At 41.5% G+C, this 26,453-nt stretch overlaps 3 protein-coding genes across 6 annotated transcripts in view; 1 reads left to right on the forward strand and 2 right to left on the reverse strand.

Annotated features, from left to right (window-relative positions):
* LOC149284413 (guanylyl cyclase C-like) overlaps window positions 1–12,783 on the reverse strand; it is a 159,841-nt gene extending 147,058 nt beyond the window's left edge. Inside the window, exons 1-2 of the mRNA XM_089496809.1 lie at window positions 12,765–12,783; window positions 8,969–9,111 (exon numbers count right to left, since the gene is read on the reverse strand). Coding sequence (XP_089352935.1) covers window positions 8,969–9,111; window positions 12,765–12,783 — 162 coding nt within the window. The remainder of the gene's footprint in view (window positions 1–8,968; window positions 9,112–12,764) is intronic.
* Window positions 12,784–22,485: 9,702 nt separating this feature from the next.
* Window positions 22,486–23,928, reverse strand: LOC149284414 (shieldin complex subunit 2-like). The gene has a single exon (XM_089496811.1). It carries the CDS (start codon window positions 23,926–23,928, stop codon window positions 22,486–22,488), a length of 1,443 nt encoding a protein of 480 aa, XP_089352937.1.
* Window positions 23,929–25,850: 1,922 nt separating this feature from the next.
* Window positions 25,851–26,453, forward strand: part of LOC149284415 (intraflagellar transport protein 56) — a 41,757-nt gene continuing 41,154 nt past the window's right edge. For all 4 annotated transcript variants that reach the window (XM_089496764.1, XM_089496766.1, XM_089496768.1 and 1 more), the window contains exon 1: window positions 25,851–25,988. In XM_089496764.1, coding sequence (XP_089352890.1) covers window positions 25,851–25,988 — 138 coding nt within the window. The remainder of the gene's footprint in view (window positions 25,989–26,453) is intronic.

Below are 26,453 nucleotides of genomic sequence, written 5' to 3' on the forward strand. Positions count from 1 at the left end.
AAGGTGCAACTATACCAGCCCATTGAGTGCGAGGCCATTGCTCTCTGATGGCAGTTCGCTCAAAAGCTGTTAGATAGGCCTCCACATCATCTTGCGGCGTCATCTTTTGCAGATACTGATTTGCATGGATTGGTTTTGGACTGCTGCTCTGTTCATCTGTGGTAGTTTTTGAGAGCTGCTGTACAATCTCTTTTAGGACAATCCTGTCCTCTTGCTGTGCTTCCATCATAGCTCCCATCTGAGCAGTTATCAGCCGGTTGGTTTCCTGTTGCACTGTAGTAGCATGCAGGAGGGCCTTTAAAACATCCTCCATGTTGATACAGGGTTCAAACACGCAATATCCCACTTCTGACACCACTTGTGGCAGGACGGCCCGATCAAAACAAGAAACTCCGAACACCAGCAGAATAAAAGCAAGATGTGGTTTATTGTAGCTTTGAATAGTCCACAGTATAACCTTGCCACAATATATATATATATATATATATGTTTTTTCAGTGGTATGATTTAATGGTGGAAATTATTAATGCCCCCCCAGTTTGACTGTGGTATCTTGTGTGCCCCCCCTATATATTGTTTCTAGAGTCGCCACTGATTGCATGAGTGCGACACCTAGAGAGACAGTAGAAGAGTGAGCAGAGGACACGCGCCATCAAGACAACAAAATCCATACAAATATAAACACAAGAACCATAAAACATAAAGCGTGGACAAGCCACGAGGCAGGCACCAACACAAAGAGTGCCTAGCAACAGGAGAGCCATAATGTCCAAACAATGGACAAAACCAAAAGCCTGGTACACAAGGAACCAGGATGGTCAGCTCAGGGAGCAGAGACAGCAGAAACAACACAGAGAGAAAAATAAACAATTACAAACCAATAAAAAAAGGAAATTATAGCAGGCACCGTGGCCCACCGCATACCAGAAATATGACAAGGGACAAAAGAAACCAAAACGGCGTAAAAATAGGCAAAAATAGGCAAATAAATGGGGATAAAACAAATAAGTGTGTAGAGGTGTGTGTGGCCACCAGGGACCGTGAAATGCACAATCGTGTGCAACAGACACCCAACCCGCCACTGGCAGGTGAGCGCTACACTAGCAAAAGAGAAACCATGACAGGAGCCGGGAGCAAAAAGAAAGGAGAAGGGAAAGGCTTCCCGACCGCCATGGCTAGAAAGAAAAACGACTCCCGAAGGAGGAGAAGGGTGCAACAGAAAAGACAAACAGACACGGAGGGCTAACGAACAGAAGCGCTAAAGCGGGTAAGTGTGTGCGAGGCAAACAATCAAATAGCCCAGGACCACAAAGTAGCCTGGCACAACTAACTAGCATGGCTCACAGCCTACTGCCCTGGCAAAGGTTGTAGAGGAAAGAGAAAGCCACTACAGGAGTCGGTAGCAGAAAGAAAAAAGGAAAAGGCTTCCTGACCGTAGTGGCTAGGCAGGAAAAAGACTCCCGAAGGAGGAGAAAGGGTGCAACAAAGACTGACAACTCAAAAAGGGCTAACAGGGGTGCGGAAGAGTGCATTCGGGCACGGGCCAACCCGGAAACAGGTGACCAAGGGAAGCGCTGCAGGTAAAACTCACAACCCGCCACCCAGGAAGGTCCTCAAAGTAAAGAGGGAGCCATGACAGAGATCGGCTGCGAAAAGAAAGGAAAAGAAAAAGGCGTCCCGATCGTCATGACTAGGTAAAGAAAAGACCCCCAAAGGAGGAGAAAGAACACAGCAGGGACGAAAAGCAAAATAAAAGCTACCAGAAGCGGAAAACGATAGGGTAGCCGTAAAGGCGAGGAACCCCCAATACTACACACCGAGTCCCGGTAAGCAGGTGCCTTGCGAGGCAAGACCAGGTACACGGCAAATAAAAACACCAAACAATAATAATAATAAAATGAAAAAAAAGAAGCCAAAGCAAAGATAAACAAAAGGAAGGGTCAACCCTCGCATGAACCCGGCAAACAGTGCAAGTACCGGACAAGCCGGTACCAACGACGTCCGCAAGGAGAGAGAGGGAACACACGGGTAGTCCATGAGCGGCAGCCAACCGCAGAAGAGCCGAAAGTCATCCAGGACGATAGGGAGCGGCGATGTGCAGCCAGAGGTCAACCCTCAAAGCGAAGCCGGGCGATCAGAAGACGTGAAGGAGTCCAGGGAAGCACCAGAAAAAGGCACCACAGCAGCAGCCCAGGAAAAAGTCCCGTGAAGAACAGCAAGGTAAGCTTACAGCGTAATCATGGAGAGCATCATTCCGGTCTGGATTTACGGCGCCTCTGGGGGTCTGACCGTCCAGTCACGCGAGGAGTCGCTCAATTTGGGTGGGAGAGGAAAAGAAAATTCCCAATCAGGAATAGGTACAGCAGGTAGGCCCAGCTTCTCAAGGAGGTCCGGTACATCCTCAGCTCGACGGACGATAAAGCGGTCCGGTCCCTTGCGAACCATCAGGGAGAACGGGAAGCCCCACTGGTAGGGGATGGCAGCATCCCGGAGGGCAGATGTAAGAGGCCTGAGCATCCGACGATACTGAAGGGTGATGGGAGACAGGTCGGGAAAGATTTGTATAGCGTGACCATCCCAATCCAAAGAGCCGGCCTTGCGACACGCGGCAAGTATAGCGTCCTTCACAGCGTATTCCGTGAGACAGCACACTATATCCCTCGGCGGGCGACCATCAGGCTGTCTAGGGCGAAGTGCCCGGTGAATCCGGTCAAATTTAATTACCGTGTCATCCGGTTGTTGGAGCAGGCGGTTAAAAAGGGCACAGGTCACCGTAGTAATATCAGGCCCAGCAACAGACTCCGGAATTCCGCATACTCGCAGGTTAGAGCGACGGCCCCGGTTGTCAAGGTCTTCGACCTTTTGCATCAGTCGGGCAATAGTCTCAGCCTGTAGATGAAGTTGCTCCGAAGCGGCATCCACTGCCGAGCGAGTAGCGACCGCATCACTTTCAAGGGTAGTGACTCTGTCGCCCATGCTTTGGAGGTCCCGCTTGATTTCCGCGAGGTCTGCTTTCAGCGGTGCATGAGTGTCTCGAATAATAGAAATAAGATCTGCTTTGGTAGGTAGATCTTTCAGGGTGTCACGCCAACCGTCACCATCTCGATTCGTCCGCAGATGCGGCGGATCCTGGCTGGATTCAGACGGCAGATCCGAGGCCACGCTACAAGGACTGCCAGGTGGCGAGGCCTTCTCCAGAGAATCACGGGACTCCGCGTCCGGCAAATTGTGAAAGAAGGACTTCACGGAGGTAGGTAGCGGTCGACCCTTCGGCGGGGCAGGCTTAGGGGTCGCGGTAGCCTTCGAGTGTTTCCCCATTTTCAGTAGAGAAGCGCCGTTTGGAGCTAATTAATGCAGTGGGCCAGCGGAGCCAGCAAGTCAAGCGTCCATGTTGGTCGGCTGTCAAACCACGCCCTCTGTCAAACCACGCCCTCTGTCAAACCACGCCCTCATCTACTGGGATTTTCATGCACAACTGTCTTTAGGGTTGACAGAGAATGGTCTGAAAAAGAGAAAATTTCCAGTGAGCTGCATTTATGTGGATGAAAATGCCTTGTTGAGGTCAGAGGAGAATAGGCAGACTGATTTGAGTTGACAGAAAGGCAACAGTAACTAAAATAACCACTTGTTATACCCAAGGTATGTATAATACATCTCTGAACGCACAACAAGTCAAACCTTGAAGCAGATGGGCTACAGCAACAGAAGACCACACCGGGTACCACTCCTGCCAGCTAAGAACAGGAAACTGAGGCTACAATTCACACAGGCTCACCAAAATCGGACAATGGAAGACTGGAAGAACGTTGTCTAGTCTGATGAGTCTCGATTCCAACTGCGACATTCAGGTGGCAGGGTCAGATTTTGGCGTAAACAACATGAAAGCATGGATCCATCCTGTCTTCTAGGTTGTTGGTGGTGTAATGTTGCGGGGAGCATTTTCCTGGCACACTTTGGGACCCTTGGTAGCAATTCAGCATCCTTTAAACGTGACAGCCTACCTGAGTATTGTTGTTGACCATGTCCATCTCTTTATGACCACAGTGTACCCATCTTCTGATGGCTACTTCCAGCAGGATAATGGACCCTGTCACAAAGCTCACATCATCTCAAACTGGTTTCTTGAACATGAAAAAGAGTTCACTGTACTCCAATGGCATCGACAGTCACCAGTTCTCAATCCAATAGAGCACCTTTGGGATGTGGTCAAATGGTAGATTCGCATCATGGATGTTCAGTCGACAAATCTGCAGTAACTGCGTGATTCCATCATGTCCATATGGACCAAAATCTCTGAGGAATGTTTCCAGCACCTTGTAGAAAGTATGGCACGAAGAATGAAGGCAGTTCTGGGACAAAAGGGGGTCTAACGCGGTACTAGCAAGGTGTACCTAATAAAGTGGCCAGTGAGTGTATGTCCGGTGTTATATTTCATACACTACACTTTTTTTCTCTTTTCTTGAGGTCATTGGAAGAAACTAAGATAAGTGGCTTATCTATTTATCATTTTTGCTGGGCACTTTAACTTGATGGTTAAAAATAAGTGTCTAATGTTTCAAGAATTCCTGGAAACTTTTTTACACTAACACCAGTGGCGGAACTACCGGGGTCGCAGGGGTCGTGACTGTGCCCGGGCCCTGGAGTTCTGTCAGTCAGGGGGGCCCAAGGGGTGCCGAGCGGTCGTTTTCAGCAACCTTCTGTCTCCTCTGCCGCCGCCTGCCTCAGCGCTGCCCGACTGCAGTGGTGGGAGCGTGAGGAGTCTGTCTCGGGTGCCGGAGCTTCCCAGAGTAGTGAGACAGAGGCCTCGCGCCCCCACCACAGGACTGCACGGTAAGTGACCTACAAAGGGGGGTAGGGAGAGGGTAGATAGTGAGAAGGGGGGTAGAGAGAGGGTAGATAGTGAGAAGGGGGGTAGGGAGAGGGTAGATAGTGAGAAGGGGGTAGGGAGACTGTAGATGGTGAGAAGGGGGTAGGGAGAGGATAGATAGTGAGAAGGAGGGTAGGGAGAGGGTAGATAGTGAAAAGGGGGGTAGGGAGAGGGTAGATAGTGAGAGGAGGGGTAGGGAGAGGGTAGATAGTGAGAAGTGGGTAGGGAGAGGGTAGATATTGAGGGGGGTAGGGAGAGGGTAGATTCACGCATGCACACAGGAGTCTGAAAGGACCCTAACCCACATTGTACACCAAGTTAGTGCACGAGCTGACTGTCAGTAATTATATCCAGTCCATGTTTAGTGGAACATATTTCCTGCAAGGCAAAGCTGGGGTTAGGGAAAGGAGCAAATGCATACGTGGGGGGATTCTGTACCCCTCCCCCCATACATTTGCAAAGGGACAACATGAAATTCAAAAAGAACACACATCTATCGTATGCATTACAGTGAATATAATGACTGGAATGTCCCTTAAATGTGTTTAGGAGTAAACTGGATAATTCTTTGTAATAATTGTTGTTTGTGCCTTTATCACTATTTTAATCAATATTTATAAGAAATAACAAAAAAATATTTTCAGTATGCAGGTCTGATATAAAGTGTAGTGTACAATAGACATACATGCAAACGTCCTGTTTTGGGGTAAAATGAGATGCATGATCCTGTCAGAAGAAAAGAGAAATGTAAGAGGTCCTTATCCTTAGTTTGTCACCCATGCCCATACCGTTCACTCATCAGTATCAATGTGTGCAGGAATATTATGCTACATCAGTAAAGCAGCAGGACTTAATAGGCTCTATGGCAGGGATGGTCTGCACCTCAATAATGAGGGGGGTGCTGTTCTGAGAGAAAAGATGGTTAGAGGGTTGGAGGAGATTTTAAACTATAGTGAGTGTGTGTGGGAGAAATCATTAAAGGGGTAGCTAGAGTAGGTTCAGGGCAGGGATTTGGGAAATTGTGAATGGCATGGTGGGATCAGTATTGATGCTGAAATAGCTAAACCACAACATTTGGTGACACACAAGTTAGAAAATAGTTACAGTGATGTGTAAAAATTGGTGTGGATTAAGTGGTGGTTAATGAGACCTTGTAAAATGAGCAAAATGATTGGGATGGTGCCATGCCAAGCTACATGTTATATAGAAAGGACAGAGAAGGCAGAAAAGCAGGAGGAGTTGGCCTTTATGTGAGAAATAGTTTAAAGCCTAACCTTATACAAGGTAAGAAAGGAACCTAGAGACAGTTTGGGTAACTTTAGAACTTGCCAACAAAGCAGTTGTAAACATATGGGTGATCATCTGCTAATTAAAGAAATAATGAAGATGTCAATGAAAGGTGAGGTTATGGAGTCATCATCATGGATGACTTTAACCTCACTAACGTAGGCTGGAAAAAACAAACAGCTGGGTCAGCCAAGTAGAGACATATAGATATCTTTATTAGTATTTATATATAATACATTTCAAACAAATAATGGTTGGTATCATTAATAGTGTTAGTTGTCATCCTGTGTTCCCAAACGTATCCAAAAGTATAACATAACTGGAATGCAACATATTCACTAAATATCAAATTTGACATTACAAAAAAATTAAAGGCTGGGTGGTGGGACGAGGGCAGAATTAGATACACACCAAGCATATTTTGTATCACCTGAAAGTTATCCGACTAAAAGATTGTTAACATCTAACACTGAATTATATTTGGTTCTTTCCCTTATATTTTGCAACCATAGGTTTAACACAGTGTTAAACTTATTAGGGTGGTTGTGGGCATTGTAAAAGGCCTTTAAAAATCAACAGGTTCTAAGATTTCTTGTAATTTTGGAGGATGCATTGCCATTGCTCCAACAGAGATATCTTGTATTAAAAAAAAAAATAACTGAGGTGATAGATGGAGGGATGGAGTCATGGAGGACATATTCATGCCCCTAGAGGGTACACAACAGGGTGATTAGGACAATCTATACACAAAGGGGAGGGGGTAATACACATGGGTATGGGGGGCATTACAATTAACCAGTACAAAAGGGGGGGGTCAAAACACAAGGGTGGGGGGCTGGCTGGGGGCATCAAATAAATCAATAGACAGAGGTGTGTTGTGGCAAAATGCACACAGGGGCCTGGCTGGGGGCACAGATACACAAAGGTGGCAAACACACAACAAGCAGCAATGTGGAAAGCATTTTTTTATGCTCTTAGTAGCTTATCCCGTCCTGATGTGGCTGAGCCTGTCCTGGTGTGTGTGTTTCGGGGTCGGTGTGGCAGAGCCTGTCCTGTTGTGTGTGTCTGGGTGTCAGTATAGCAGAGTCTGTCCTGGTGTGTTTGTCTGGGTGTCAGTGTTGCAGAGCCTGTCCTAGTGTGTGTGTGTTTGGGTGTCAGTGTGGCAGAGCCTGTCCTGGTGTGTATTTGGTTATCTGTTTCCTGGCACTCTACTTACTGTAGGGATAAATAGAACTTTGTAATTTTTATTTATCCAGAGATAAAACGCCTTCCTGAATTTCTAGTCACTTCAAAGGACAAAATCAGTGTGAAGAAAAGTGAAGGTATCGTGTTATTTACTCTATTTCAATCTGAATATATTATGAAAAAGGAAACTTAAATTGGTTCTTCGGGGGTTTGGGATAGACAATTGCTGATTTCATTATAGAGGGGGCTGTACACCACACATACGGGGGGCAGCATTTCACACTTCGCCCCAGGCAGCACAATGTCTTGGGCCGGCCCTGATCTCATTATGACCTTTCTAGTAACCTCCCTTTTATTGGAGCTTTCAACCATTCAGGCTTACATCCACTTGAAGGTCTTTTTGGCAGGAGTAGAACCAGAGAGGAGCATTTTAAATAACCTGACTGGACTTCAGCAAGGCATTTGACACTGTCCTCCATATAACACTCATAAACAAATCACAGTCTTTGAAACCTGTACTTTTTAATATTTTTATTAATGATATTACAGAATATCTTAATGGTAAGGTATGTTTTGTTGCAGATGATACAAAGATCTGCAAGAGAGTAGACAAATACAGCATGGCAGCCACAGTTTAACATGGGTAAAATAATGTAGTCCCAAGGCAGAATATAGTATTGGGTGCACTGTTCTGTCAGTCAGAGGGATTTAGGAATAAATATTTCCCATGAGCACCTGAAAAGGCAAGCCAAGTTGGATTGTACAATACAATGAGAGACATTAGTGGCAGGAATGGGGATATGGTTATGCCACTTTACACATCTCTGGTCAGGTGTATAGGTCTGGAAACCCAAACTCCAGAAGGATATTGACATATTGGAGATAGTTCAAAGGAGGGCTACAAAAATGGTAAGTGGTTTACAGGTTAAAAATGATAGAAGAAGTTAAAGGATCTCAATATGTATAGCTTGGATGAAGGAAGCGAGAGTGAAGACGTAAAATACATTTTTAATTACTTAAAGGGATTTAACAAAGTACAAGACAGAAGCTTATTTGAAAGGAGGAGAAATGTTAGAATGAAAGGTCATATTAAAAATTATAAGAGTCTTAGATGTAAAGTAAGGGAGGGTGATTTATAAATGGAATAGTCTCCCAGCAGAAGTGCTATGCATGGAATAGGCATAAAGGTGTTGTTAATCTAAGACTTTAAATGCAGAAGTTACTATTATGTGCTTCATTTAACAGGTTAAGAGAAGTGTGCCTAAGTTTCAATGGCATTTATTTTCTTAAAATAGATTAATTTACTCTAAATCTAAGTCATGTAATTACAGTTTTAGAGCTTATCTTGATTTGAGATAATTACCCATCGTATACTCCTACTTTAACCAAGAAATAGAGTAGAACATGGCTGGGTAGTTTATTTTATATATTTTACAGGGAATATTTCACTAATTAACAACAACCCCTAAGACGTCCAATTAGTTTCAAATACAGTCGTTGGTTAGTATCTGGGCAGCTTTTTGGTGATGCCAAATAGGTATTGCCCAACAACAGATAATCATTTAACCAAACATCTCCCAGAAAAAAAAATGTGTGTACATGTGCATTTACAAATAACTGGAAATAAACCATACCTTCATTTTGTAATTCTCTAGTTACAACTTTTAATCCAAGTTCCACAGCTGGTTTGATAGCTTCAAGATTCCATTCTGTCATTGAATCATTCAACATTATCACATTTAGAGTGAAATTTCCATTTCTGCAGCTTGCATCTATTTGTGATGGTAGCAATAGCAAAAAGAGAACATGCAACAAATTTGTTGCCTGCATCATTTGCCATGACATGTCTCTTTCACAAAGGCTTTGTGTTATAGAAAAGATGCTCAAGCAATAATAGCAACTACTGAGGCTTTACTGATCACCTGTCATTTCCTTCACCTCCCACTTCAAAATTGTCTGGTCAACTATTAACATCTACAGATAACTCAAAGGTTGTCTCTGTTACCAACTGATTGTTTGCGCACAGAAAGGTCAGAGCTGTTAAGTCTGGTAAAAAAAACAGCACATCATACAATAAAAGTGTCACATTTAATTACCGTGCCAAAGAGAGTTATGTAGGGTTATAAAGAAATGTGGACTTAAAAGATGATATATAGTATACACATTTACATACGTAAAACTTCTAAAAAATATACCGTATTTGCTCGATTATAAGACGACCCTGATTATAAGACAACCCCCCAAAATCAAAATATTAATTTAGGAAAAAAACAAAAAGCCTGAATATAAGACTACCCTATAGGAAAAACGTTTTACTAGTAAATATTAATTAATGTAAACTATTTTTTCATATTTAATAAAAGCTATGATTGAGAAAAATATATATTTTTTATTTCCTTTTATTTGCCAACCTGCCCCCCCCAGTTATGCACATCTGCCCCCAGGTTTGCCACTCTGCCCCCTGAAATGCCTTATACTCCCCTATTTGCCACTCTGCCCCTTAATGTGCCTTTTAACCCTCTATATGCCACTCTGCCTCCAGAAATGTCTTCTACCCTCCTATATGCCACTGTGCCCCATGATAGGCCTTTTAACCCCTATATGCCCCTCTGCCCCATGATATGCCTTATACCCCTATATGCCACTCTGGCATATAGGGGGTTAAAAGGCATATCATGGGGCTGAGTGGCATATAGGGGGTTAAAATGCATATCATGGGGCTGAGTGGCATATAGGGGGTTAAAATGCATTTCTGGAGGTATATATATATATAACTGCTAACAGCAATCACACTCCTATCAAGCCAAGGCAGCCAGTACATGCTGGAACCTGGGGATGATAGTAGTGTGATTACAGCCTCCCTATGCCATGCTACCACCACCACCCCCCTTACACATCCATGCTATCACACACACACTCATTCACAAACATTTAAATACTCATTCATTCCATTAATCACACATACTTCACACATTAATCTGAAAAACCCTCCCCACCCCCTTACCTGAACTACAGATCTCCCACTCGTAGACTTCTGCAGGGGCCCGGCTGTGCGAGCAACTTCTCTGGCCCCGCCCCCAGAGGAAGGAGGGGGAGGCAGAGTTATGTGAGGACTGTGCTAGCTTCCTGTTCTCCTGCAGCTAGTAGGAGCGCTGCTCACGACCAAAGCACGGTAAGCAGCCTGGCCCCAGCAGAATGAGGTCTGATTAGAAGACGACCTCGATTATAAGACGAGGGGTATTTTTCAGAGCATTTGCTCTGGAAAAAACCTCGTCTTATAAACGAGCAAATATGGTATATATATTACTAGACTGTGAATGTGTGCAGTGTGTTTTTGTTCTTGAAATACTGTTCCTGACTTGAATTTAAGTTACACTTTTACAGTACCAGCAAACCTCTTTTGATCCACATTATCCAATATTACACTACAATAAAGCATACATTAAAGATTACATGTAAGAAAGACACACACAATACAACATTGCACATATGTGGACATACTTAAAATACTCAGCTAGGAATTGAATTAGTTAAAGTCACTGCACCAAACTAGTAGTATATGACTGTTTATAAAACAGGTTTAGGTAGAAAATATGTCAAAAGCAAGCAATGGAGGTAATGACATCCAAGTAATGAATCCTCAAAGATAGCAGGGGTCCTCCAGCAAGATACCACAGGTATTGGTACTACTGGAAATACCATCAATGCAGTACCATATAACTCATGTTAATGTGGGTGTCTGTGATTGAGTGCCTGTGTTAATCTGTGTGTCCAGTTCGGATAATGTCAGTGTGTGCATGTTAGCGTGTCTGCGTATGTTAATGTGTATCTGCTTGTATGTCTGTGTTTGTTAGTGTGTGTGTGTGTGTGCATGTAAATGTGTGTGTTAGTGTGGGTGTCATATAATGGTTGTGGGCATGGTTTTGGTGGGAGTCATTTTGGTGAGGGGGCAGCATTTCATTCTTGGACCCAGCCAGCACAATTTCTTGTGCCATCCCTGCGTGCTACAATATTACCAATCTGTCTCAGTGTCAGCACTTATTATTAAGTATCCACCTCTATGAAGACAAAACACCGAACTGCATTAACTCCATAAAGGCATAATAAAATGACTCCAATTCCAAAAATAATGCAAAGTAAAGGGTGTGTGCAGAGTGTGCAACAAAAAAACCCACAAACGCGCTATTCACCTGAATGCAGGTGTCATCCATTGTGAAGGTAGTTCACAAAATGCACATTAAATAGCTGCCCCTCCCTATGAAGCAACACACAACAAATGAACCCCTGCAGTATCAATATATGAGAGGAATGAACAAAAGGTTAGCAACTCAAAAAATACTATTTACTAAATATTCAGGTTCTTGATGATTCACAAAACATTTGATTTTAAAGGAAACGTCAACCAGTAAATTAAGCTTGTATGTACCCAGAATAAATAAATGCGCATTGATCATAATATTTATTTGAAACCCACAGATTCCACCACTAACTACAAAATGTATATTTAGATACAGACAATGAATATTAAAAATTCAGCTAAGACTAGAATCTAAGTACTATAGGTTAAGACTAGACTTGTGCACTCATATTTGAGAGAATATGTTGCATTTGCGTTGTTCAAACCGAATACCGAATAAACTAATATGGCGGTGGGTAAACGTACACAAAGACGAAGAAGTAAAACATAAATCCTTATCTCTGCATGACTGTTTTGGTAAATATCCCCTAGCTTATCTCCCCGGTCCCTTCCCCTTATACAAGTCACTGTCTCTAGCCTACCTTAAGTCTTTGTAGCATAGCAGGGGTTAACGGGAACAGGAATCTGTAGGATCGCGCCAGGACTTAAAGTGACTCTATTGGTCAGCGGCATGGTCCTCCTCTGGCATCAACCAATGAAGAGCAGCTGCTCTTCATTGGTTGATGCTAGAGGAGCCCCCTGGTGCAGAAGCTGCTGCTGTTACCACGTTAACCCCGTGTTAACCTCTGCTAGAAAACCGGCAGAAAACTAAGAGAAAAACATACATGAAGAACGTACACGAATATTCGCCCGAAACAAACACGGGAACAGGCAAATAAACGTGGAATATGAAGGGTTTTCTTTTCCTTCCGAACAAAGACTTGTCTGGCGCCCAAGTCTTGTTCAGACACACTGCAAAATGTTTTAATTCTCTCAACTGGAATTAATCTATAATTTCAGGACCCCCAGGTTGTTAGGCCCCCACCAGGGTTCTATGTGCTTCTGAGAAGTGGCTGTCACATCCACGTGATATGTTAAACATCGGATTTGAAGGGCTTAAGTAACAATTTTAGAGTGAAAAATGATGTGTCCCTTAACCTTGAATAATATCCTAGGTCAATTACCTTTTTGCAGGCTTTAAATTAACCGCACGGATAACAGAACCCCTTATTTTGTTCTTAGACTAACCAATTGGCTTCACCACCATCTATCAAGAGATCCCTTAGCAGGGGCGTAACTAGAAGCCTCAGGGCCCCGGTGCGGGAATCAGTAAATGCTGGTACCTAGGCATGATGGGACTGTGATTGCTGTTAGCAATCACACTCCTATCATGCCAGGTCAGCCAGTACATGCTGGTACAGGGTGGCTGTAAGTGATGTGTAGACCCCATACTGCTGGCAGCATCAATACACAAGGGGGGCAGCTAGCTAGGTTTCAGCATGTACTGGCTGACTTTGCATGATAGGAGTGTGATTGCTAACATCAATCAAAGTCCCATCATGCCTAGGTTCCAGCACTTACACATCCAACCAGTAAATGCTGGAACCTAGGCATGATGGGACTGTGATTGCTGTTAGCAATTACACTCCTATCATGCCAAGTCAGCTAGTACATGCTGGTACAGGGTGGCTGTAAGTGATGTGCAGACCCCATACTGCTGGCAGCATCAATACACAAGGGGGGCAGCTAGCTAGGTTTCAGCATGTACTGGCTGACTTGGCATGATAGGGGTGTGATTGCTAACAGCAATCACAGTCCCATCATGCCTAGGTTCCAGCACTTACACACCCATGCTATCACACACACACTCATTCATTCATTCACAGATTAATTCCCTCAATCACGCATACTCATTCAAACACCCTCCCCACCCCCTTACCTGCACTGCAGCTCCTCGATGCCGCTCACAGACTTCAGCAGAGGGCGCGGCCTCCCTCTGCGTTCTCTGGTACTGCACAGACTGGAGAAGAGTCATGTGATGTCACGTGAACTCTGCTAGGTTCCGCTTCCTCTATGCAGTACAGAAGACCATCCCACAGGTAAGTGGCCTGGCTGGAACAAAAATTGTTTTGAAATAGCAAAACGCTATTTGTACTTCCCCTATAATTTGCACACAAAAAACTATTTCTAAACTCAGGACAAATAGTAGAATCTATTTAGCAGGTTTTTAGCTTCCTTAGATAAGTATAAGATTTTTCAAATACAAGTAAAAAAGGGTGCTATTAAAAAGAATAAAGCCCTTCTTGTCATAAAAAAACTAATATATAACTTGTGTGGGTACACTAAATAGGGGAGGAGACAATTTTGGTCACCAAAAATAAAAAAACAGCCTTGTCCTTAAGGGGTTACATTTCTGAACCTCCTTGTGCCACTGACATTATTTACAACTAGGATCCCAAAGCCAAACTCAAAACTATTCAACGAAAAGATGTATTTTTCCTGTCTGAGTAAAATTTAAGCCATTCCTTAAGCCTGTTTATAACCAATGGTGTTTGTGCCTTTTTTAAGCTGGCTCTGAAGAGAACTCTTAACCTGAGTCTTATCCATTTTTTCAGGCCAGTCTGAACTGACACAGCCCCCTAGAACTGACACAGCCCCCTACAACTACTGCATCTGTATCTGAATCTACCCTGATTATAAGATGACCCCCCAAAAAAATATTTTCTTGTTTTTATTTCCTTTTATTTGCCAACCTGCCCTCCAGTTATGCACATCTGCCCCTAGATATGTCTTATACCCCCCTATATTCCACTGTGCCCAAACTCACCCCTTTGAGTTAGCTAGCCATTATTTACCTGTTTGCTTTTGTAATACAGATCACCAGTACTTCATGAAACCGTCTGTACTAAATCAAGGACAGGCAGCTAAGAACCACCATGATGATACCTTCAAGAAGAATTTGCTCTTCTTTGAGTTACCGCGAGGATCACTTTGCAGAGGGTAAGGGGATTGTAGTATGCAGGGCCACAACACTGTCCTTTTTCCTGTTCCTCTCTTCCTCTTTGTACCTTAAAGTCACGAAAAGCCTTTAAGGCTGAGGACTCATGGGGTATGTTCGAGTTTGGGAGATTCCTGGGGAGACTCCTTACCTGCCTGGTCCCCTCTTATGTCTAAATAATCCTGTGCTCATTGGGGGGCACAGGGTGACTGGGAAACCCCGTCTCGTCTGCTGGAACCAGACTCCCATGAACTAGCCGGCTATGGGGGCTCTACAAGCTAGGAAACGCTTGATGCACTGGACCGGGAGCTAGCTGCAAATTCATGGAACTGTACGGCAGCTAGGAACCCACAGTGATGCCCGCCGACAATTGGAAATTCAGAAAACCAGCAATTACACATTTCTTTTTTTTACTAAACAGTTTGTTTTCTAGAATTAAAGTATACACCAAGGCTTCCAGGGAATACATTAACCCCTTCAATCCCCTATGAACGTACCGGGACTTCCAAAAAACGCCTCTTAAGAAACCCCTATGGAAGTACCGGTACGTCCAGCCCTTCTTGCAGCATCAGGGACACATCCCTGCTGCTGCACGGGAGATCAGGCTGTCATTGTGACATCACTGGGATGTTCAAGAGGTCCCTAAGAGGACCTCTAACCATTTTTGTGTAAAAAAAAATATATATATAAAAAAATATATATATATAAAAAAAGATCATTATCATTAAAAATTTAAAAAACCTTACATCCCATTGCCCTAGCAGAACATCTAGCCAGTATAACCCTCCTGCCCCCGTTCACAACCCCCAAACCCGTTAAAATTATACCAAAAATGTACACCTTATAGTATGCTCCCTGGTGCTGGGAAAGTCTGGAAAATCTATATAAAATTAGGTATTTCTGAAATCAGGACACCTGAATTGATAAACTTGGAGGGGATTTTCCATCACTTTACCTAATTTTGTGAGGATTCAGAGGGAAAATTTAAAATATATTAGGTTTTTTTTCTAATTTTCGCTAGTTTTTACTAAATTTCTCATTCTAAATTTTCAGCTAACCATCCAACTATGGTATCAAAAGAAAGCTCTATCTCTCCTTGAAAAAACAATATATAGTTCACATGGGTACACTGTTCACAGGAAAGGAGAATAATCGCTAAACCGACATACCGCAAAAATGGCAAAATTGCTCTGGGACTTGAGGTACCAAAAACCCCTGGGGTTAATTTTGTTTCATTTGTTTTTGATTATTTTGATTATTTGCCCAAGTTGTCCCACCTAGAAAAATACAATTTGAATTGTATTTTTTGGTATACAGTTGAATACAATGCAATAATTGAACTTTGACCAAAATTTGTGTTCAAATAGTTTTTGTTTTTTTTAAAGCAAGGTTGCTCTGTAAACTTCCTCATTAATGTGATAAAAAAACTTCCTCTTTAGCCCTATCACTGTGAGAACACTGTAAAAGAAAGTAAGATGATGTGCTTTAGAACAGCTTCCTCTTCACAACTTTATGGACATATTTAAAAAATGTGTCATGATGACCCTTAGTATGTGATGTAATGTGTATGTAGCAGTTTTTACTTTGCTGGGAAGATCTCCCTGACAATGCACAGGAGAGCAAGCTGTCTCCTGACACCCAAGACTCTCCCCTCTCAGCAGGATACAGCATCACTCACATACCCAGACTTTACACTTTCTTTACTGTGGTATGGATGTGGGTGTTTGCTGCATGCATCACGTTGTGTGTGACCCTCGCTAGACCTTGCACGAACATGGACAAATGCCATTTTATGTATGCAGAGAGTCACATTATTTACATTTATACATAAAATGCAGCATCTATGCCTTCCTCATTTATTTCTGTGCCTTCTGTGTTCAGCTGCGGCAGACCCTCTACCTACGTGACCATCAGTGACGACAGAATACTGTGACTTTTGGCCTACCCAACCTTGCTTTTCTGGTGGCTCCAGTCCAGATGCATACTATGGTCAGGACCCCAAAACAGAATATGCTTGACAATAACAACGCACTTATCCTGAGACTGATCCATAGTATTTGCAAAGGGACAAATACCCAAATACCCATGCCAGTTAAAGTGAAAGATGATGATCATCCTTTATTTTAGGAAATATGAGCTACACATAAGAGATATTCAACTTTGTGCCATTACACATATACCTGTAGGACGGTGTAGGATAATCTTAGTGATATGTATCAAATTCTGAATTATTTGAACAAGTAATGTAGCTAGGTGAAATTTTAATAGCGTTAATGGTACCAAGCGAATTAATGTGAGGTCTATTTATGTTGGTCATTGGGTCTTGACACTATGAGAATATTTTTGTGTGTGGATGGGAAATTTCAAAAGGTTATACCATTTTTTATACCTTTTATTTTTAAAGATTTATAACATTTTTCCTGTACATAAAGGTTATAAACATAAATATCCCAACAGGTTATTCTGCATACATTCACTGTGGCATCTTTTAGTTTAAATGTTAGTATCTACCTCAGTGCATAACATCATTCACCTATATCCGCCATAGACACCGAATCAAAATGCACATTAAATTATTCTTTAGATACAGTACCATTATTTTTATCTTTTATCTTGTTTACTATAAAAAAATATATATATTTTTTAAAAAAAATACTTTTTCTCACTTTCATTTGAAAAATCTTTTACTTATCTGCAAAACCTAATGAAAAAACCTGCTAAATAGATTCTACTGTTCATCCAATGTGTTAATGTTTTTTTGCTTTTTTCGGCAAGTTATAGGGCAACAAGTACAAGTAGCGTTTTGTTATACCGAACTGGCTCGATTATAGGCCGCACCCTTAAAGTTTGGTGCTATTTTAAAGAAAAATTTATTTTTAAAGAAAAAATACACAGTATTTTATCTAATGAACATGAATACATGTGTTGTAACATTTTTGGTATCTATTATGCAGTTAGTCAGCATAGGTTATACACAAATAGAAATTTGGAAAACCAATAGCCATTTTAAGGTCCCCCCCTTAATTAATAATTCACCTTACGTATTGATGTGCCCCTCTGCCCCCCAGATATGCCACTTTGCTCCCCAGATATGCCACTCTGCTCCCAAATATGCCACTCTGCCACCCAGATATGAAGTTCCGGCAGCAGCGGGGGTTGTCCGCATCGTGCAGGCGTCCACCGGCTGACAGAGAGGAGGATACAGGTCCCCTGTAGAGCTGCAGGGGATCCTCATCTCTGGCAGCCTATGAATGTCTGCGCTCAGACAAACTCTGCTGCTGCTGGCTGGTACTTCCGCTGGGGCTTCTATGGTGGAGCACCGGAAGGTCATGTAACCCCGGCGCTTCTTCATAGAAGCCCCGGCGGAAGTGCCAGCAGCAGCAGGGGTTGTCTGCATCGCGCAGATGTCCACCAGCTGCCAGAGAGGAGGATCCAGCGTGCTGCTTGCCCGCGGCAGGGCTACACGAAGAAGAAAATAAAAAAAACACCTGCCTAGTGCCCAGAACTGCATGTCCCAGGCGTCGGGCAATACGAATTGCGCATCCCTTTGCTAAACCCCGATTATAGGCCGCACCTTAAAGTGTTATAGTATAGTATAGATATATACTGTGCATAGTAGAAATATTATTAAACACTCATCTACAGACATTAGACAAGCCAGAAGGCTTGTTTTTCCCTCAGAAATCTCTTGATGCTGCCACAACCACAAGGGATTCTGGGTAGGCACATGCAAATAAGGTTAACAATTATCACCTTTGCCTCTATATCCACTTTATACAGTAAGGGATTATGCAATAGAGCAGCAGAAAAGGTTAGCAGAATGCTTGGTTTTATAGGGAGAGTTATTAGTAGTAGCAGTAGAGGGAAGTCCTTGTGCCGTTTTACAGAGCACTGGTGAGACCTCAATTGGAGTATTGTGTAAATGGTACTGGAGACCGTATCTCCAAAAGGATATAAGTACGTTGGAGAAAGTTCAAAGAAGGACTACTAACATGGTTCATAGATAGCAGGATAAAACTTAACAGGAAAGGTTAAAAGATCTTAACATATATAGCCTGGAAGAAAGACGTGACAGGGGCATATGATTTAAATACTTAAAGGGAATCAACATGATAAAGGAAGAGAGTTTATTAAAAAGGAGAAATACTACCACAACAACAGGTCTTAAGCTAGAGGGGGCAAAGGTTTAAAAGAAACACCAAGAAATATTACGGTACTTTACTAAGGGTAGTGGATGCATGGAATAGCCTTCAGCAGAAGTGGTAGATGTTAATACAAGCATGGGATACGCATAAGGCTTAGCTAGATATAAGATATGACCAGGGACTAAGGAATATGTTCAGAGGTTGTGTAGACTGGGTGGGTCGAATGTTTTTTTATCTGCCGTCACTTTCTATGTTTCGATAGCTCAAAGGTGTATTTAGTGCTTGTATTGGTACTCTTTCAATTTTGTGAGGTTGCGAGATGTAGAGTCACTACTATCTCACCATTTTAATATTAAGCCTTTTTAATCAACAATTAATTTGTTTGTACCAAAGTTCTGTCCTGTGTTCCTGTCCATTTGTAACAGATACCACAGATTAATTATTGACAATACCGGAGAGAAGCATGAATACTACAATCAACTGCTTTTTAAACTAAGAGCGCCAATGCTCCCTTTTGTGAGTTACACTCTGAAAGGGGGGATATATTATTTCATACATGTCTGTTTTTATTAACATATTGCACTATGGTATTGTATTTGTTTGTTTGTTTTGAGGTTTCATTACACTAAACTATAATATTGGGTAATATATGACCCATCACTGTTGGAGTTTCGATGCAGTGATGTCACCATCAAGGTACTGTTCAGTTCCAACAAAAAGTAAATAAATAAATGAATAAATAAAAAAGTCCAAATATATATATATATATAAAAATTCAATTAGCGCTGTATCTCTCCCCCAAAAAAAATCCTGGCATGGAAAGAGTTAAAATACTAGCATCTGAAATACCGATGGGGTATCTAGTTTAAAAAAATGTAGGGTTTCATGGGGTAAATTGAATTGGCCTGGTCCAAAGATGAGCGCAAAATAACGATGTCAAAATGAAAAGAGAAAAAAAATGCACACCTCCCAAATGTGGCCTTTTAGCCCCCAAAAGACCTGATAAACCTATGCATAGAAGAATCCCCCGACGATACGCAGCCAATGTTGTGTTCAAATACGTGTCAGCTTTATGCGTTTCTAGTTTTTAGACAGCTGTGTGATTTATGAAGGTGAGGAAGTTTTGTCAATGGAAGGCATCCTGCTCCTAGAGGCACCTGGGTGTGTTGAACTGAGCTTATAGCTGCAGCATAGAGGAACCAGGATACAGTTACTTGTAGTTAGCTCTGCTGTTTTAACTATTGTCATTACCAGGGCTGTTTTTTGGGATAATCTTGATTTTGTGCTCGCTTTTTTTGGGACCCCCTGTAGTTATATATAGAAATCTCTTAGATTAGCAGTGACTAAAATTAAAATTTTAATTTATAAACCGGATTCTATTTTTCCAGTGTTCTGTCCCATGAGTTAGGGTTTCAGTACTTCTCTGAGTTATGAGAATGTTTACTTTCTGAGCCTATCTTTGTTCAAGTGTGGTATCAACATACTCAGGAGATGTTGCTGAACACATACTGGGGTGTTGTTTGGCTATGACATATACCATACCACACATATTCACAGCTAATATACAATATGTGTTATTAAAGAAACCCACAAATAAATTACCATCTCATAGATTATGTGATTGCTCAAATGATTTACTATGTGGCACGAAGGTTCATTATGTTTAAGAAACTTAATCATGAGTTCTTAAGGACTATATTGATGAAAATGTCATATGAATTACCTAAACCTCCATTTTCCAATGTGGGCATCACCAAGATAGTGGTCTATATTCCTGTATAAACTACAGAGAAATGAATGCCTTCAAAATACCGTTATTTTACCATACCTCAGAATAGCAGAAGTGTATTCTAAGCTTGATCTGAGCAGCTCTCATTGTGGTGCTTAAGAATAGATCAGCTCTAGACTAGTTATTTCTAATATCAGAACATAATGTTAAATTTAGGGAGCTTGGTTTAACTCTCTAAAGTTATTTTTTTTTTAGGTTAGTACATTCTTGCTCGCTGTCCTAAATAATAAGCATGTTTAACCCCTTCGAGACAAAGGCTGATTTTACTTTTTGTACCCTTCGTGACAATGGCCGTTTTAACATTTCTGCGCTGCTCGTGTTTAGCTGTAATTTTCTTCTTTCCCGTTTACTGAACCCACACACATTAGATATTGTTTTTTCAGGACAAGGGCTTTCTTTAGATGACATTGTGTTGACTGTATCATTATTTACTATTAAAAAAAGTTACTGTTTCTAACTTAGTTGAAAAATCTTTTACTCATCTATAAAAGGTAATGAAAAAACCTGCTAAATAGATTCTACTATTTGTCCTGAGTTTAGAAATACCCAATGTTTTTATGTTTTTTTGCTTTTTTCTACACATTATGGGGCAATAAGTACAGGTAGCGTTTTGCTATTTCAAAGCCATTTCTTCAAAATCTGGTAATTCTTCCCCCCATGTGCCATTTCGGGTATCTTTGAACCCGGCCAATGCAATTTACCCCATCAAGTTATATATTTTTGAAAACTAGACAGCCCAGGGTATTCCAAATGCTAGTATTTTAACCCTTTCCAAGCACTAATTCTACCATCAGCCTTTGTCAAACTTTATGGTAGCATTTGTTTTTTCACACACATTTTACTATAGGTATGAATAAACAGGTTCTGGTATATGTCACTATCATAAAACACCCCAATATGTGTTCAGCACATTAATGATTTTGCCTGGCTGTTTGGGGGCAAAAGGGCCACATTTGGGGCATGCGCATTTTCAATGTTGAACTTTGGCATTTGGGGATCCACTGCCCATGCCCTATTTGGTACATCTTTGAGCCAGGCCATTTCAGTATGCCCAATAAAGCCATATATTTGCCGGACCGGCAATTGTCATCAAGGGGTTAAACATGCCACTTCAGTATTTGTTAAAAAGGTAGGATCCTTTGACACTTAGAACGCCCACAACATATGAGAGGCATGGTTAACAAAAAAGGATTAAATTATATCTATGTATCTCGTGTGGCTGGCACTCTTGGATCTGATTACTAAAATTATTTTTTTTATAGGTATTGTATTGCAGGTATGGACCAATAATGCAGCAGATCAATGGCACTTGCCTGTTGGCCCAACCCCTGTCTTGCAATGTTTGATTACATAAAGACTTTATATTTTCCACAATGTGGAGAAGTTGAGTGTTGCTGACCTGGCCAGCGACTAAACATCTATTCTAGTTGAATACTAGCAATGCTCATGCGCAGCAAGTAGTTTCGGATCCGTTTACATGTGAAGATTGGATTTTGTAACAAAATAAATGCTACCACACACCAAATAAATCATTCAACAGACATATATGCATTTATAAAAAAAAATATATTTACTTTTTCTTTTTAAATTACAAGAATTGGTACCTCAGCTTGTTTGAACAATTAGCCAGATGGTTGATGAGTCATAGAACCAGCTGTGAGTGCACCAGAGGCACAAAGGGGTCTCATTTGTTGTAATATGTATTTTATATCTACATTTTGTGCTTATAGCTATTACTTAACATAGTGCCATTATATTTCACAACACTGTACAATGGGTAAACAAGACATAGTTATAGTAAGTAGCACATAAACCATATTCCTGCATGTTTTAGCTTTCCTGGCACCAAAAATATGGCAACATTTTACTAGATGAAATAATTCTTCCTGGGAAAGGTTTAAACATACAACAGTAAGCTTCATTTAGTTACCAAGTAAAGTTCTTGAGGAACAGCTCCTAACACTATCATAAACTAGTAACATATTCTGTAAGGAGATAGAAACGCTAGTTTGTATTTTGGATGTGGCATCTATTGATTTAAAGTTTGAGATGGAACTCTAATAGATTAAACTCCTGTTGTAATGGGATGCTGTTTTCATCAAGGACGAAGTTGCTTCTTATATTAAAAATAAAAGATTCACCAGTTTCTGCTAATAGAGAGTAGCACAGATCTGATACAATCATTCCATATGTCACATTGTTACTGCATAAAACAACTTTATCTAGTAAATTAGGAGAAATATTAAGAAAGATTCTCTGAAGAATGTCTGGGGGTACATTAATACTGACCCCAATTTCCCCATGTGTAATGGTTATTTGTGCTGGCCTATAAAACAGTTTAACTTGGTTGAATGGGAGACAGAATAAGCACTGCAGGTAAATGTCGTTTGCATCAGCTTTTAGTTCTCTTTGGCATTTTGCACATCCCGTGTATGTGATATCTGGCAAAGATATGAGTATATCTGTAAGACATGTTTTGTGATCCATTGTGATATGCTGATGTAATGAAGTAAGAAATTTTAACTCTTTAATTCTTGCATTCACAAGAACCTCACCTGAGTATCTTTCTTCTAAAACAACATCAAGATCCATTTGCTTTACTTTCAGTATCTCATTTTGGAAATACAACTTTTTAAAATCACTAGACCTTCTGTCATCATCAAACAAACATTCACATGATGACCATGGTGTGGTGTGCAACTCTATGTCTCCAGAAACTGAGTTCTTGTGAGTCAACAGATATCTAAATTCCCAAACGTGGTCTTTTTTTAGTCTGATTTGATCACACCAAGATACGATAGCTCCCCACAGAACCAAAGTGCCATTATTCCCCTTGGCTTCTTCTACAGTCAACACAATTTTATTTTGCTTTTGTCCTTTGTAGTTGTATGTGCACTCTATTAACAATGAAATATTTTGAACCTTCAGAATTGAATGCACTAATGTGTCTGCTCGAAGATGTGCTAGTCTTACATATGGTATTTGGTCCAGTTTTTGTGGCTGCCGTGGAGGAATATCTCTTAGATACTGATGTTTGGAAGATACATGTTCCAATAGCTCTCGAAGAGCTGTACACTCTACATTTGGACTATCCTTGCACAGTACAGAAGAGCTCCCAAGATTCAACAAATGGCTCTTTGCAGTGGACTGAAGCAAGGTCCCTTCATTCCATTTGTCTTCACAAACTGTTAAGTATGTAAGCATCACTATATCCCCAGGAAACAATGCCACCGTCCAAAATGCAGCCGACCTCCACATAACTACTTTACATTCTATATCTGATTGATCCAAGACAACAATCGTCGCCAATGGAACTGATGAGCCAGCATCTGGTCCACTTCGTACAGTAACTTCCTTTAGATGACTAGGGTGCAACACAGTAGCTAAAATATTATATGTTTTTGTTTTATCTGTACAGTACTTAAGAAGAACCAAAGAACTACACCATTTAAGGACAATTTGCCCTATCTCTTCACACATATTTGTTTCTGTGTTTAACAGTGAGCTTGATGGCTTATGTTTTTTAGCTTTCCGCTGTGGTAGTGATCTGGCGGAAGATGTAAATTCTTTTAAAACTCTTGGCCGTTTAGATGCACAATTCGTACAATTGTGATTAATATATTTGAATCCTTCAAGATGCCAAGGTAATCCTTCTAAGCCTCTGCTTTTTTCCACAGTGTCTGTGATTTGGTTGACTGCTTGGGTTTGGCTGATGTGAATTTTATCAGATTTTGAAATACCTTCTAGAGAACCATCAACACATTCCGGTAACCTCAACTGAAACACACAGTTACTTATTTCTGTTTGAACAGGGGGTCCAGTTTGCCCATAAAACCCACCAGGACCATGCAGGGCAACCTGGCTAGATGTGAAAACATTAATAAATTCAGTGTTAGCTGTCAATGAGCAGCTTCTTTCAGATTTGTTCTCTGAAGGTTGCTGTGGCTTTGTAGGAAAAGATGGATCCGGGCAATCGTGAAGAATTCCACTTAAGTAGCCCACACGTTCTTGAAAATTCGGATTTATCCGACAACCTATTGTGCTGGACGCAAAATTGGAAACGCTGGTGAATTTCGGATATTTTCTCTCTAGTATACAGTCAACGTCTCCTTGATTGTGCTTGGTACTTGAATTCTGATGATAGCTATTGTGCAAAGATAAAACTTTGTCTTTATAAACACAACGCGTCTCTTTCCAAATATGTTTAGCACTTACTGATTGATATTCTTCCATCCCATCAGACAAAAATGCTTTGGGGGCTCCAATAAAAATATGAACAGTCGCTCGCTTGGACATCCTTTGCAATATTTTTGAAATTAGTTATACATTACTATGTTATATATGCCTTATATCACTCAACGGTATTACCGAGCTTCTCATTAATACAATGCTGCCCGTGCTGACTACCGCATTGCCTCAACTTCCGGGTATAAGCTACAGACGAATTGCGTTCCAGGTCTCTATTTAAAACCCATGAAGAGATATGGTTACGTCTCAGCCGTACTTAGTCACATGGTTACGCAAGCTGCACATGCGTATTAGAATTGGGAAAGCTCGTTGTCAGGGTAACCGAGTCCGTTGGATGTTGTTGTAAAGGGTGACAACGCTGCATTGACGAATATATATTTTCCATTTGTTTAGTGGCACGTCACCGGAGGAAGATGGTGAGTACATGTATATACTGTTGTGATGAGAGTACAGCCGTTTCATTAGACGTAATGCGTGTTCTTATGTTGAAGTTTACGTTAATAAGTCGTGAATTGTTAGTTGCCGATGCCTTAGATTAGATTTAATAGTAGTTTGTCATACATGCACTGTCGCCAAGACTTTATGGGTCAAGCCGGGTTTCCAGTCTCTGGCAATAATATCCTTTTCAACAAGTACATTTTTTAGCTATGTTGTATAGAAAAGTAAAACACTGGGGATCTGTGGATCTAGATATTTAACTCAAGCACAATGTTTTTCAGCCCATAAGTTAAATTCTAGTGTAGTCTAGTTTATTTGTGGGTGATTTCTGTCGCTCGCTACAGCAGTTAAATGTTTTTACGAGGTACTATTCATATTGTGTTGCATATAACAAGGTCTATAACAGCTGCTCATCTTTTCTAGGTTATGTTTTTTTGACAGGCTGATGCCACGAGAATCTCAATCTAGTCAATACCTAGAAAACAATGTAGTAAAAAGCAAAAATGGACGCAGACGTTAATACAGCTTTGCAAAAGTTATTAGAAAACATTTCAATAGTAGTATACATACTGTATATTTACCTGTTATTTGTTTTTAAGAATTTCCCTATTGTTGAATAAAACGTACAAATATTTGCCTCATGGCATGTTAAATATATTACCAGTTCAATTTCCTTTCCACAATATTGCATGAGTCTAAATATGATGTCTTTTCAGATGCTTTCACGGGCCAAGCCTGCTGTAGGCAGTGAGCTACAGCAGGTGGATAAAAGAAAGAAAAAAGGAAAGAAAGTACCCAAATTGGATGAACTATTGGCACTGCGAGACTTTACTGGAGCAATAACGTTGCTTGAGGTACACCACATTAATCTGGTACAATTAGTTCGGTAACATGAACAGTAGTCCAGCTTCCAAACAATGATTGTGACATTGATCTTAGTGGGTTAGGGAGTACGGGGTTGTCTTATAATTAGACCTCAAATAGGTCTGACTATGAGACGACTAAGATCCAGATCCCCCGCAGCTGCAGGGGACCTGGATCCTCCTGTCCCCCCCACCCCACTTACCGGTACTTCTGAGTCCCCGGTGTGTAGCTGGGGCAGCGTGTAGATGTCTACGCGATTCACGTTGACAACTTCCGCTGCAGCCGGAAGGAGGTGTGGCTAGCAGCGGGGGTTGTCTGCGTCCATCGCGCAGACGTTCCCCGGCTGTCAGAGATCAGAGTTCCCCGCACCGTCACTGCGATGGACGCAGACAACCCCCGCTGCTAGCCACACCTCCTTCCGGCTACAGCGTAAGTGCGTGGGATCTACACGCTGC

This window comes from Sceloporus occidentalis, unplaced genomic scaffold (assembly GCF_023333645.1).
Source record: "Sceloporus occidentalis isolate IW3139 unplaced genomic scaffold, rSceOcc1.0.p SCAF_94, whole genome shotgun sequence".
Lineage (NCBI taxonomy): Eukaryota > Metazoa > Chordata > Lepidosauria > Squamata > Phrynosomatidae > Sceloporus > Sceloporus occidentalis.